This window comes from Chaetura pelagica, unplaced genomic scaffold (assembly GCF_000747805.2).
Source record: "Chaetura pelagica isolate M959 unplaced genomic scaffold, ChaPel_1.0 scaffold200, whole genome shotgun sequence".
Lineage (NCBI taxonomy): Eukaryota > Metazoa > Chordata > Aves > Apodiformes > Apodidae > Chaetura > Chaetura pelagica.
The window spans coordinates 1,112,617-1,126,987 of record NW_009951949.1 but is presented as its reverse complement, the minus strand read 5'-3'; the positions used below and the strand labels follow the sequence as shown (position 1 = coordinate 1,126,987).

Genomic DNA, 14,371 nt, shown 5'->3' with positions numbered 1-14,371 from the left:
AACTTTGTCTTCCATATTTATATATAAAAACCAACACAAGCTTTTAATTTACAAATAAATGCTTCTTAGAGTTAAGGTGGAAAAATATTAGGGAAAGTAAGGGCTAGTCCAGATGACATAAGACTTGAAAACATAATTTAAATTCTCCCTGAGTTGGTTTCAAGTCTAATTTTAATGTCAGTTTGCAATGGTCATTTACATCATGTTTTAATTTACCTTGGCCTTCTGAATGTCAATAGTTTCCTAATAACTTGCAACATTAATTTCAAATGTTTTTTATTTGCATAGTTGCTTTAAGTGTGAAGCTTTTTTATTTGGGTACCTGACTTGAGGCTTGAGGTAGCTTCATTCACGAAGAATTAGAGAAATAACCTCTCCACTCTTTGTTACCTTTTGTGGATAATGTTGTGGTTTCCACTTAGATGTTATGCTTTTTTTAAGCAATGTATTTACAGAGTTCTGGGTTTGCAGAAATGCTCAGACTATTCTTAAAGTCAGGGTGAATTTGGATAAGACTTCTGGAAAGCAAGTTTATAACATCAAACCATTCTTTCTTGGCATTTTTTTTTTTTTACAATTGCAATGTTCTTTTTCATGGTAGCTAGGACAAGCAAGAATAAATGTGTAAAATTTGCTTTAATTTTAAGTTCCTCCATTATTTTTTTTTTGCTTTGGTTTTCAGTCTTGCATTCCCTGAGGTTTTCAGGATGAGGTGGAGAGAGAATGGAAAAACTTTTTCATTTTCTCAGGAAGTCAGACAAATTTGGCTGTGGAAACAGTGCAATGTTTTGTAGGAAAGACTGAAAATCTTTTCCACCTGCCTGTCCTGACGTTAAAAGTTCACTTATGTGTAAATAACGTATATATTATTTTAAAGTGGTTTAATTTAAATTGCTCATCTAAATTGACTGTTTTCTCTGTTGGTGTTATTCTGGCACTGCTCCCTGCTGTGGCATATAGAAAGACAGGATTGTTTTGGCCTGATGGTACCTTGGTTTTACTGCTTATATTCATTAGTAACTCTTCTTTTTTTGGAGGTGCATGAAAAGCAATCCACTAGTACATCTCTCATTCCAGCAATATCTTGTTTGTTCTAGTTGAATATACATTACACCCTTTCTGGATGAAAATCTACCAAATAAGAGCTCACTCTGTTCATGTTTGCTGCTAATGCCCTTAATGTTATTACTCACACTTTAGATGGTAGTAGCTACCCATATTTGTTTTGATTGTTTCATATTCCCTGTGGAGTACATGTTGGGGAGATGTTATTCCCACGTCACGAAAAGGCTGTTCCTTCCCTTTGCAATTCTAATTTGCAAAAAAAATTCTACATTGCACTTCACTGATGTTGTCTTATGTTATTTCTCCTTCAAGTTACTCTGCACAAACAATTTTTTACAATGTGATAGTTTTTATCTAAAAGGAAGATGTTCCTCCAGTATTCTGTGATAAAGTACTATTGTAAGTATTAATTTCAGAGAATGATGAGGAAAAGAAACAATAGCCTTTTAGTTGTAGTGATAACAGCCTTAATTTCTTGCCATAAATGGATTTCCTTAGTGGGGGAGAGCTGGAAAATTATTCCTTATTGACTTCATGATTTTTTTTTTCCAGCACTGCAAATGGCCTTTTTGATGAAATGAACTTTTTACCCTCTTCTTTCTTCCTGTTTCTCTGTCTGGTTCTTTGGAACATTGTTAATTTCCTCTAAAGAGGGCCTGAACACTAGTCTGTCATTGTCATTGCCAGCAGAGTAAAACTTAAAGCCTCCATTTCCTATTCCCCATGAACAAGGGTATGTTTAGAGTACTTAATTATTAGAAAGAAACACTGATGAGCAAGGCTTAGCATGATTTATAATGTTTCGGGTAGCGCAGAGGTTTTGACAAGGATTACTTTCATTGCTTTTTATCATTTTTTGATCTGTGGTAGTGACTTACTGTTTAATATATTTGAAGGGTACATATTTACACGTTGCCTTTGGTTCTGTTCATGAAAAATGTCTGCATTTTGCACTGAACTATTCCTGCTACCAGGGCTGCTCTTTGGATTTATATCAACTGTGGGCACTGTCACTGGGACAACTGCAGGCAGGAGCTCTCTGAGCGGAAATGTAATGGGATTCTGGCTTATAGGCTGGCTGAATAAAGGAGTTACTAATAAGGTTTGAAATTTTTCCAGAGGAATTTTAATATTCTTTTCAGAAGATCTGTCTTGTCATTCTACCTGTTCTGTTACTTTGGGGGAAGAACACATGAGGATCACTCTTGATACCTTCCTGGTTAATGTTTCAAATGTTGTGTGTGTTTGAGAGGACTTAGAGAACTTCAGCACTTTCAGCTCAACTTTTTCTACATTTTTGTTGAAAGCCCAAACAGTGCATCTTTTGATCATATTCAATACGATAAGAGCTCGTTTTCTAAGTTATTTGAAAAGTAGAATAATAAATAACAGAAGCAAAATGCTTCCATTCATGAAATAAACATATGATCTTTTTTAAGCTTTTGTTTATTTTGGTGTGGGAGAGCTTCACCACTAAACTTTCTGATTACAGAGTACTTCTAGGAAGAGTTTTTTATAGACATCTAATTGTAGTACAGTCTGTTGTGTTGCATTTGGTAGGTGGTAGGAACAAAAATGCTGTCATCCACGTGAAGCATAATGGCTTTAAATACAAAAATAAATGCTTTTAGAAATACTTGAGGCATTGAAAAATCAGCAAGGAAAATACAATTAAAATACTCTTCCAATGGTGGTGTTCTTTCTGTATTATGCAGAAAGCAATCTGTACAGCATTGCCTGTCAGTGAATCTATGATCTACTTTAGTAGATATGTGCATATTTAAATTTTCTCCTGCTTTCATTATATGTGTGTAAAAACTGTAGTTATTTTCATTTAAGTTGGTATGATATTTTATAGTAATGAAATATCCTATGTGACCAAGGATATTTCACCTAGATACTAAATAAAGATAAAGAAAACACTGAAACCACAAAGAGCCCTGTCTTTCAGAAGGAAGATGCTCAAGTAGTGTAGATTTAATCTCAAATGTGAAACATTGTCTGGGTCAACCTTCTTTGTAACCTACTGAATGAGGAATTTCTAAAGTCAGACCTAATTCAGGGAATGCTCAGAAACAGACTTCAGCTGCCCTTGTCTAATTGCTATTTCAACAGAATAATACTTGGTAAATGAATATTTTGGAATTTGAATCATCTTGTAGCAGAACAAGCCACTGAGAGCAGCTCTTAAAACCTGTTGTTGTAGTGTTTTGTGCATGAAGTTTATCTTACCTTTAAAGGAAATTTGTTTTTATAAATGTAAATACAGCAACAAAATGGAAGAATTGGTCTATTTGAACAGACTATAGTAATGGCAACAGCACAGGTTCATCTTTTTAATGTTAAGTGATGAGAATCCCACAAATGAACTACAAAACAGGTATCTTTTGATTCAAAGCTAAGAGCCACTTTCAACTATACAGTAATGCAGGACTTAAGTTATTGCATTGCTTCAGAAGAGAAATGCTAAGACACTTAAGTCTGATACAACACAGACCTCCCACAAAATTTTCTTTTAATTATGCTGGGCATCTTGCTAAGGGTCTTCCCATTCCAAATTTACTTTTTTCTTTTGCCTTCGAGAAGTCAAAGATACACCATAACTTCTGAGTAGCCTGTCTTTCCCTTTTGTTTCATGGTTGCTTTTTTAGTAAAGTAGTTAAGATAAATGTGAATAATAGAACTGATTTCTTAAGAATTCTCCAAGAAATCCTTAGTGGCAAAGCTCTGCTGACATGTTAAAAGTTTAATTTTAGTTGTCTGTATTAGTATATTGTCACTATGTGTGTTAGGAGTCCCTCTTAGGGATGGCTGCTTCACAGTTGGGAGGTTCTATGACCAGAAACCAAATGTCATGTAAATGTTCTGGAACAAGGTAAATAAGTTGTCTCAGGCAGCTTCTGCTGTTGATCAATGTCTCCATTGTTAACAGATGTCTGTGTATTGCATCAATAAGCAATGAAGTGTTTGTTCCTAATAAATGCCAGGCAATGGTTTTGTGGGTTTCGTGTGTGGCTTATCAAGGAAAATCCATATCAGATGAGCAAAGAAAATGTTAAGGCTCTAATTTTCAGTTTCAGGACAGTGAATTACTGAAATAGAAAACAATGGGTTTCTGCTTCAAGTGGGACTGTTTGTCTTTGGATAACTTCAGAGGAGACAATGGGAAGAATCCTGGTTACTTCTTCCAGACTAATGAATAGGCTGTCACTCATTTGTGCCTGCAATTATTCAGATATCCTTCTACTAATCACTGCTGGGAAGCAATCATGTTCCCTGATCTAGCAGTGGTAAAGCAGTATGGATTTGCAGACTGCCTGGTTTTCCATATAAGCAATTTCAAATGACTGGAAAAATGCTAAAAAAAACTTCAGAGAGTTCACAGCTTCCTATCAGTTGTTTTGAGGATGTCATTGGCTTCATAGGAAGCTTTCCTTAAAATGCTTAGAAAGCTGTCGGTCACTGGAGATGTTTTCTACTAGGGTTGGACAAGCCAGCATTTGCCATCTTGACCTAACTGATGCTGCTAGCTGACTTTGTTTTGTCATTGCTGAAAGATTCTTCAAGGTTTCTTTTCCTGGGAAAGAGTGTTCTTCCATAAGACTTTACCCTTACATAGTCAGGATTTGATACATACTTATTCAGAAAACATCACATATCAGATGATGCCCGATTTCCATTTTTCTGGAGCCTGATATCTTCAAAGTGTCTTCTCATTAGGTCATTCTCTTCTGTCAAAACTGGACAAGATACCCCTAAATATACATTAGTGCATTTGTTTAGGATTTGGATATTAGGATTTCCTTGGAATGAGTACAAGGGGAGTGCTATTTCTAATTCTCATGTGTTTAGTTCAGTTGGGTTTATTGTTGGATGAAACAGTAAATTTCTGACAGTTGAATTTCCATCCTTTATCCTTCTTTGGGAAAACACAACATCGTTGTCACTTGTTTCTGTCTCAAACTTCTGTATGACTTGTAGCCAGAGTCATGGTTTGTCCAACTTGGAATTTAAATCCAGTGCTATTGTGGGAAAAGTGCTGTTATAGTGTATACTTCAGTAGTGTGGATATTGTTAAAGGAGTAAGAAATCCTTACTTTAAGTTTTTTAATGGTTGCTAAATTCCCACAAGTTCAAGAGTACACAGAGGACACTCAAGGAAGTAAAACTGTCATTATTACTAGTGTTATCTCTAAGGAGTTTCCTTCCCATCCACAGTCTACATAGAATATTGACTTTATGGTCAAGAAATAAGTCAGCTACCTAAGTTGCACAATGTTTGTTTAGATGTCTTTGTTCCTCAGGTGCTTCCCAGAGCTTTCAGGAAGATCAGTAGCTCACTCCTCTCTAATTCAAGCACAGAGATACACAAAGCATTTGCAGTCTCTGCACAAGCTGGTTTTAACTAAACCCAGTCTTTTTTAGCCATGTTGCAAATAGTTCAGAATACCTTGAAAATAATTACTCTGTGTCTGCACTCCTAAATGGCAGCAGTATCTACTGATAGCATTAAGATTTTGCCTTTCCATGGTGTACATATTATATATGAATTTCAGGAGAGTATTGTCTTTTCATATTTATCTCTGCATTCATATGTTTCTGGAGTATGATTATGGTTAATATTCTCTATCTTTTATATCATTTCAGGAGTATGATGATGGTTATGGAACTGCTTATGATGAACAAAGCTACGATTCCTATGATAACAGCTATAGCACTCAAGCACAAAGGTAAGTCTCTAGATCAGCTACACCTACATTCAAAATATTCTACTGTTAGAAAGTTAGTTTTACTTTTTTTTCATTTTTATCTTAAACAGTGAAAATGTTAAGTGGCTCATTAAAAATAACTCACAGGGTTTTGTCAGGTATCACGTAAGTATGAAAGTCAAGTTATTGAGTGGTTGAAAAGAAGTAGAAATGAGAACTTGAAACAGAGTTTTAGTGATGCCAAATCAAAGTTTTCAGAAGTTCAAGAAATTCAATAAGATTTAATTCAAATTCCTTCTGGGAGGGAGCCGGGACGGGGAGAGGAGAAAAAAAAATAATCTTTATTAAAGGTATTAAATCTTGGGTTGGAAGGGACCTCTAAAGGTCATGTAGTCCAACCCCCCTACAATAAGCAGGAACATCTCCAACTAGATCAGGATGCACAGAGCCCCATCAAGCCTGACCTTGAATGTCTCCAGGGATGGGGCCTCTACCACCTCTCTTGGCAACCTGTTCCAGTGATCCAGCACCCTCATATTAAAGAACAATTTCCTAATATCCAACATAAATCTACCCTTCTCTAGTTTGAAACCATTATCCCTTGTCCTGCTGTTACATGGCCTAGTAAACAAATCTCTCCCAGCCTTCTTATAGGCCCCTTTCAGGTATTGGAAGGTCTCTATAAGGTCCCACTGGAGCCTTCTCCAGGCTGAACAACCCCAACTCTCTCAGCCTGTCTTCATAAGAGAGGTGCTCCAGTCCCCTGATCATTTTTGTTGCTCTCCTCTGTACATGCTCTAACACGTCCACATTCTTCTTGTGCTGGGGGCTCCAGGGCTGGATGCAGTACTCCAGGTGAGGTCTCACTATGGCAGAGCAAACAGAGCTGATTGTGTTTCCTTCTTAAATATGAGAATAGTTAAGAATTTTACCTCTATTTGGCTATAAAAAAAAGTACAGCCTTTCGTTTTAGTCCTCTGTGGAATTGTTTCTGTGACAGATTTGTATCTCTTGTTTCTGTTCCTTGTCCCACTTCATTCCCAATCGTATTTTTAAGCAGTTGTGATTTTTTATCTGGATTTTTTTTAAGACGTTACTATTTGCAAATGCCATGAATTATAAGGAATACTAATGTTCCCCAACAGTGGGAAAAAGGTTATGAAGTACAAACTACTTGTATTAGATGTTAGTTTGAGCTGAATGGCAAATATCACATGGCACCTTTAGCAACTTGGCTGATCACCCTGATCATTAGGTACTTCTAATGTGCACCTCTGGATAGGGAATGCAGTGCACCTTTTACTAAGTTGAAATTTATTCTCACTCTTCTCTTAAAGCATTCATAGTTGAACCAGTAGTAGATTTTGTAATGTCATTGAGAATGGCTTCTAACTTTTATGCCAATAAACTTCAAATGGTTGAAGCAAGAATGTTGAGAAAAGGGTAAAATAAAATGCTGTAGTTGACATTACTGCTTTGGTTATTTGTGGTGCTGAAGCTTCAAACCTTGCCCACTGGCAAGATGATGACAGTAGGAAAGGGAAATAACAAAGGATTTAGTGATATTGATACCGCTCAGATAAACAGATACCGCTCAGACTACTTTACCTTCTGCTATATATTTGAGTTAACATAACCTTATCTGAAATGGTACAGAACTGTTCACTAAGTTCAGGAAAGTTGAGAACAAAGCTGTTTACACCTGACATCTGCTTTGCATGTAGATTTATCAGCTCCCCTTACCAGGGCATAGATATGCTTGCTCAAAAAACCCACCTGACCCTTAAAGGACTTCTCCAAATCTGTCTAGAATTATTCTTTACTTGGTTTTATTACAAAAAGTAGTGGGCCTGCTGTTAATGCTAGACCAATTTTATAAGGAAGACTCAAGGAATATTGTGGAGGAAGTAGGAGCATTTAGTTGGGTCTTCGTTTAAATTTGTAGACCAGTTTAAACGTTTTCAGCATGAAGAAAAATTCTATTTATTTTAACTCTCTGAAATGTGTTTCAAATTGAGCAAAAGTGCTTCTGTCTCTTAGTGGCTCATACACAATCTGCACAAGTGTTTGTGAAGACAATAATAGAGCAAAGGGAAATGGATGCTAATAAATCAATTGGCGCTGTCAGTTCACTGTTTAATGTTCTCTAGAATACATAAGATTTATCACTGAGGAATTGTAGAATAATAGTAGTGTATGGAAACAAAGTCCACCAGGGAGATGTACTACATCATTTGGATTTAGCGCTGCCATCTGCTTAATAGCATTGAGATGACTACAGAGGTACTTATGATCAACCATTCATAGCAGTGACAGATGCTGCAGAGAGTTAACATGCCAGGGAACGAGGTTTATTACTAAAATTCAGATTATGTGACAAGGTTGCCTAGAAAGGGGGCTGGGTTTGTTACCTCTCCAACAGCATTAAAGCTTTACTGTGCGGTGTGAAGTCTGCTATCAAGATGGAATGGGTAACACAGTTACTGTAGTACAAAAAATGTGGAGAACCCCATCTGTCTGCTTCATGGCACTCAGAAGTATCAGATAACTTCTTTAGTCTTCTCTGCTATTTTTTAAAACTTGATACTTTTCCTAAGAAAAAAAAGCTCAGTATTCTCAACTCTAAAAGAAATAACTTGTGTAACTATATGCCCATGTCTGTTCAGGGGCAAGAACAAGTCATTCATGTAGTGATGTATTTTTGTGTTTAATTATAACTTGTAATTTAAAACTGTTTCAGATTTTCCATCAGTGTGATCTCACACTCACTCTGCAGAATTAAATCTAAATGCTGATGTAAAAGGGGCAGGATTAGGAATTAGAGTAACTGCTGGCATTGTCTATAGTTTTCTGCAATGTTTTCTGGTTTTGACACTTGCCTATTAATGCTGTGGATTTCTCTTGGCAACAACCATTGTGCTATTGGCTTAAACATAGCCTTTCTCAATTTGCTCTTCTTGCAAATTTAACAATAATTACTAGCTTTCCAAATCATACCCAAAATGTGATACATTCAAATAACTGCAAGATGCCTGTAAGCCTTGGAGCCATCCTACTCTGAGTTAAGGGAATTAGCAAATTCTCTTTAGTATTATACCTATGTTTATTCAGTGCTTCTAGTTCACTCTGTTCTCAATGCTTAATGTGTTGAGAAGTAAGAGGTACCTGCTGCCAGTTTATCACTTATCTAAAGGTATAAACAGGTAAGTGCCCATGTGTTAGTAATTAAATATGTTAAAAAACCCACATTACAAATGCCATGATATGAGGCCTTATTCTTTACTGTTCATTGCAACAGTGACTGAAGATAAAATTTCTTTAAAGTAGGGAAGACTATGCAGAAAGACTCCCTGGTTTGAAAGGTTTGAGGAAGCTTGCCTTTTGTAGCTGGTGGCAGTTACTGAAGAACTAAGTAACTGGATATCGCGTTGAAAAAGAGGACTAAAAGAAACCGCCTTGAAATCCAAGAGTGGCCATTGCTCAGCTGATCCCTAAATAATAAAACTGATTTTTTTTTTTTTTTCTGAAATCCTTCAAATCTCACAATCCCTGATTTTGTGCCACTCCAGAGGCACCTTATTTTTGAGAGAAGCTGATCCCTTGTATGTAGTTCTTGGCCAGAGCCTCCTGGCTTCCCACTAGGAGCTCAGTTTTTTAGGTTTATTTTGAAACTGTGCTGCTTAGTTATACAAAAGATTACAACATTGTATGAGGAGGATTTTTCATGAAGAGCTGAGTGTATGGATTTGAAATTGGCTTATGGAGGTGTTGCTATTGGTATTTGAAAGTTAATTACTAACATTTTGTTCAATGTTTTAAATTTACATTGTTAAGTTTGTCAGCAGTGATATGTTTCCAGGGTGTATAAATATGCATTATATGCAAAACAGTGTCTGTTACTGTAGCTTTACAAGATGTAATTCTCTGGATTTTAATGTTAGTAGCTGTTTGTATTTCATGCTTTGCCTTATAAATCAAACCAATCCACAGCAGTTTGATTTCTGGGGATAGTGCAAATGGCTAGGATGCTGCAATTGTTGTTGCTTATGAACACCTGGTATATATGAGCTTAGTGGAGGTTGTGATTCTGTGCAAATACAGCCTCAAAAGCATTAACATAAACAAGCTAATATGTCTTTTAACTTAAAACCATGTGGTTTCCTGCTAAATTTTTACACTCCTATTATCAAAAGAAATTTTCTGCAGTTTTTCAAATCTAGCTCTTCAGGTGTGGAGAGATCATTTTCCTTTTTGGTTACCTGTTAATATATGACAAGATAAAATAGTAAGAAGTGCCTCAATAGCAGATAGTTTTATTTGAGTGTAGTATAAATGCTTGATATGAAACCTCAGTAAACAAGAATAAGATTAAGGCAATTCAAGTGTAAATATGAAAAAAGCTTACTTTTAAAGGAAAAAATAATCAACACAAGTATATCACATGCTACAGTCATTGGAAAAGGATTTTAGAATTGTTGTCATGTTGACACTACTGTATCACTTCACTGTTTAAGAAATATTAAGTTACTTTTAGTTTTTACTAACTATACTTAGTAAAATGCTTTTTAAATAAGAAACAGTTGCTTTTCTTTGTGACTTTGCTATTAAACTTAACTATGACTACACCTCAATGTACAGAACACAAGGGAAAATGCAATTAAAAATAAATTTAGAGACCTGTTAGATAAAACTTACAAGTTTACATTTGTACAAAAAGTAAAATGCTGAATATTGGGGGAATCCTAAAAATGAATTATTTAATAAAATTATCCATTTTACGTGATTGATTTGGTTTTCCTTAATGAATTGTACAGCATCTTAAAATGGATGCTTGAATTACCACAATATAATTAAAAGAGGTTGAACATTTGGCAGGACTTAGGACATTTTGCTTGACTGATTGCACAGGTAAAGACATGACAAATGAATAGGTCAAATGATATTTTTTTTAAGGAGCCCTTAATAGAGAGAGAAACTCATTAGTAGTGAATATTTAAGTATTAAATGGCATGTTGTAGTTATTAATGGTAACTTGTGGAATTGGACATAGTTAAAAAATGTCTTAATTTTATGAGGGCTTCAATTTAATTACAGTATGTTGTTTTTTTTTAAAAAGGCACTTTGAGCTTGAATGGTGGACATATCAAAGAGGAAGGAGAGTATCCTGTTGCTAGCCCTCAGCAGGGTGCTGCAACAGTGTTGCTAGACATATTGTCTTTGGAGACAGAACTTGGATAATCAGGCTTCCAAATCTTGCAAATTAAAGTTATTATTAATTTAGAAGTAACTTTTCAAATGTCTTAAATAATAAACTTTCTCCTGGTTTCATTAAAAGATACCACGATAAGGAGGAGAGACTCATAGTGTCTCTCTGACTAGACAAGGGAGACAGCATCATAAATTTACACTTGCAGTAGACAGTGAAGAATATACATAGGGAAGGCTTATTTTCCCTGCTGTAAGGTGGAAACTCACACTTCCTTGGGAGCCAATGTCTATTAGTTGAATGAGAGAGGCATGAGAAATCAGGCTTCATCACTTCAGAACATATTTTTGTCACAGAACACATTTTTGTTGATGATTTGACACTTTTGCTAGTTGACAGTCAGCATACTGTGCCTGCTTACTGCTTAGTAATAATTGAATATTGCACTTTTTTATCTTAGATTATCCTGTATTATTTGATTGTTTGCAAAGGAAGGACAGTCTTGCTTCTTTACATTGGGGAGGAAATACTGAATTGGACAACTTCAGATAAGAGATGATTGCAGAAAAATATAAAAAAGTCTTATTTTTTTTCCCCATCGTGTATTTTGTTAGAAGAAATGCTGGTAGTTGTAAACAGTACTTTTAAGCAGAATTTTGGCATCATGCAGTTGACAGATGATGAAGAAAATAACTTAGAATGCGTCTCTTACCGAGTAGTATTTCTAATGACAGAATGGTGACAAACCTCATGCAGTTTGGGTGGAGTTTTATTTTAGAGGGAATAATACCCAGAGCTCTTTCCAGTACTTCAATGGATAATCTAAAGGTTTTGACTGTTACCTGTCAGGTAATTGTTCTCTGCTGCTTCCACTGTCCCGAATAATCTTTGGAAGAAAAAGGAAGGAAATGCATCCTTAGCCAATGTTCCTGTTGGTTCACATCTCTCTTCTCCCTTCAGCAGCTGGAACACATTTGGTACACACTTTTAAATAGCTTTAAACTTCAGTTTCTCTTCCTCTGTTAGTCTAGTTCACTTCCCCCAAACTACTTTGTGAACCAGACAGATGTGTTGTGGGGATGGTTGTGGCTTGGTTCTCATTCCCAGGCCAAATTTAATGCTGAAATTTAGGCAGCCTGAGTCTTTTCAGGTTTTTTGCAGGTGCTTTCTTATTTGATGTAGCAAACTTTTTACATTTGACTTTGCATTTTTCATGTTTTCATGGACTAGATGATCTTTCGAGGTCCCTTCCAACCCCTAAGATTCTATGATTCTATGTTTACGAATGGATTTTTGCTATATTCTTTTCATGATTTCAAGGAGAAGCTGCAGCTCCCTTCTGCTGTTCTTGAGAAGCCTTATTTCTACTCTGTGCTTCAGTCACCTCTGCTGCTTGCTATTTACCTTTCCCATTTTGAGAGATGGGATGTGACTTGAGAGAGGAGGGTAGGGGGAAGAAACCTGAATGAGTTCATAGACAGCAGTAAATGGACATTTCAGATTGTAAAACTATGAGCTTTAGAGAAATCTGTATAATTCTGTGCCTGGTTGGTAGCACCTGAATGCAGATGCCTCTGAAGGCATTTTGGTATTCTTCAGAAGTGAAATTTATTTAAAGTTCTGCCACAAGAATAATTTCTAAATAGTGATAGCTAAGGGAATCCTTGAGGGGGCACTCTGGTCATCTTTTAGTATTATAGGTAATAGATTTGGTGTTTGTATTATCCATATGAGAGTGCAATGGGATATAATTTAATGAAGATTGTCTCATTTTTGAGTACTTTATAAAACTTTCACATATAGGTCTCAGTTGCTTTCATGAATCATTCAGGTTGACAGACAAACTGAGAACAGGGATGAGAGTATATAACAAAAACCTCTGCTAAGAAGTGGCAGAACTGGGCATTGAATAAAAATGTATCTGATGATGCAAGAAAAGATGTGGACCTCCTCTTGATATCCTGGTTTCATGCTATTCTCGTTTTTAGGTGGGCTACAGAATATGGTGTTCTAGTGATTTACAGATGTATTAAGAACAGATACTCAGTGTTCAAGAAAATTAAAGAGCTATCAGAACGTTCAGTACAGAGACTATTGTGTTGACAGTAAGACTTCCTGTTTTCTGTTGACAGATGCTTTTTGATATAAGAAGCAGCTGAGTGTGAAGAACTGGAGGGAATGATAGAAAGAGGCTTGTCCTTGTGGAAAGGTTCTGTTCAGTTGTGATCATATCAGTCAGGGTCTATTGTAAGACCTCTTGCTAGAGAGATCCTCATTTGTTCTTTCTGCTTTGCTGCTGTTCTGTTTGACCTCTGTGTGGAAGGACAAAGGTGATGTTTGTGAAGCTACTCTTAGCACAAAAGGAGACCTTTGTGTTTTTTGGTCACTTTCTGTAACTGCCCTGGCTCCTGTGTAAGGAGATCAGTTCCAAAGTTATTTGTGATACCAGTGTGGGAAAAAAAACAAACAGAAGCTTTTTTCCATTTATACTTTTTTCCTAATAAGCATTAGAAGAAACTGTACTGGCTACTTTTCATCACTGAAGATGAAAGGGCTTAAACTCAGTCCTTCAACTCAGTAACCAGGCTTGTTAATGCTTAAGTCTGGGTTTTTCTATTAAACTAGAAGTTTTCAATCAGAGACCTCCTCCTCTCCCCATAGCAATCAGCCTCCCTGCCATACTACTTTTGTTTCAAACACAGAAATGGCATAATGCTGCTTCTAAAAGTTGTCTGTATCAAACCTAAAGGGCTGTGGCAATCACATTCATTAGTCACAATGTAATTTTAGCACCTTTATGCATTTTTTGGAAATACTATAGAATACTTGCAGTGTGTGTTTGGCATGCCTGCTCTAGCATTGTCCCATAAATAGCATAAGGACTTATTCTGATACCTTCATTCTATCAGTCTGTTATGTCTCAAGAGAATATCTCCAACATCTTTAGACAGACTTAGCTAGTAATATAGTAAAAGTTTCCTAAGACTTAACCATCATGTCAAGAGCAGTTATTGCTGGTTTGGTTTTTTTCATAAAGATTTGTTCTTCTAATATGATTCATCAAGATATTTGCGGAAACAATCAGCTTAGCAGAAAAGCCTGAGAAATTCATGTCATCTTCCATAAGATCTTTAAAGGTTTATGTTGAATGCTTCTAAATTAAAATATTTTTAAGACACTTCTCACAACAGAGTGGTTCTACAAAAATGACAGGAAGTTTCCCAGTACTGTTTTACTACATGAAAAGGCTTCTCTAAGGCTTTACTTCATCTGTGATGCAGTGTTCAAGCCTGGTGTTGCTCTTTATTTCTGGTCACTTCTTGAACAGAGAAAACAGGCACTTCCCTCTGGCTTTATTTAAACTTCATACTTCCTCTAAGCATTGTAGAGT

General features: G+C 36.0%; 1 protein-coding gene across 1 annotated transcript in view; it reads left to right on the top strand.

The window, feature by feature from the left end:
• The window catches only part of KHDRBS3 (KH domain containing, RNA binding, signal transduction associated 3), an 84,272-nt gene that overhangs the window by 62,402 nt on the left and 7,499 nt on the right, over positions 1–14,371 (top strand). The window contains exon 7 of the mRNA XM_009997728.1: positions 5,713–5,795. Within this exon, the coding sequence (XP_009996030.1) occupies positions 5,713–5,795 (83 nt within the window). The remainder of the gene's footprint in view (positions 1–5,712; positions 5,796–14,371) is intronic.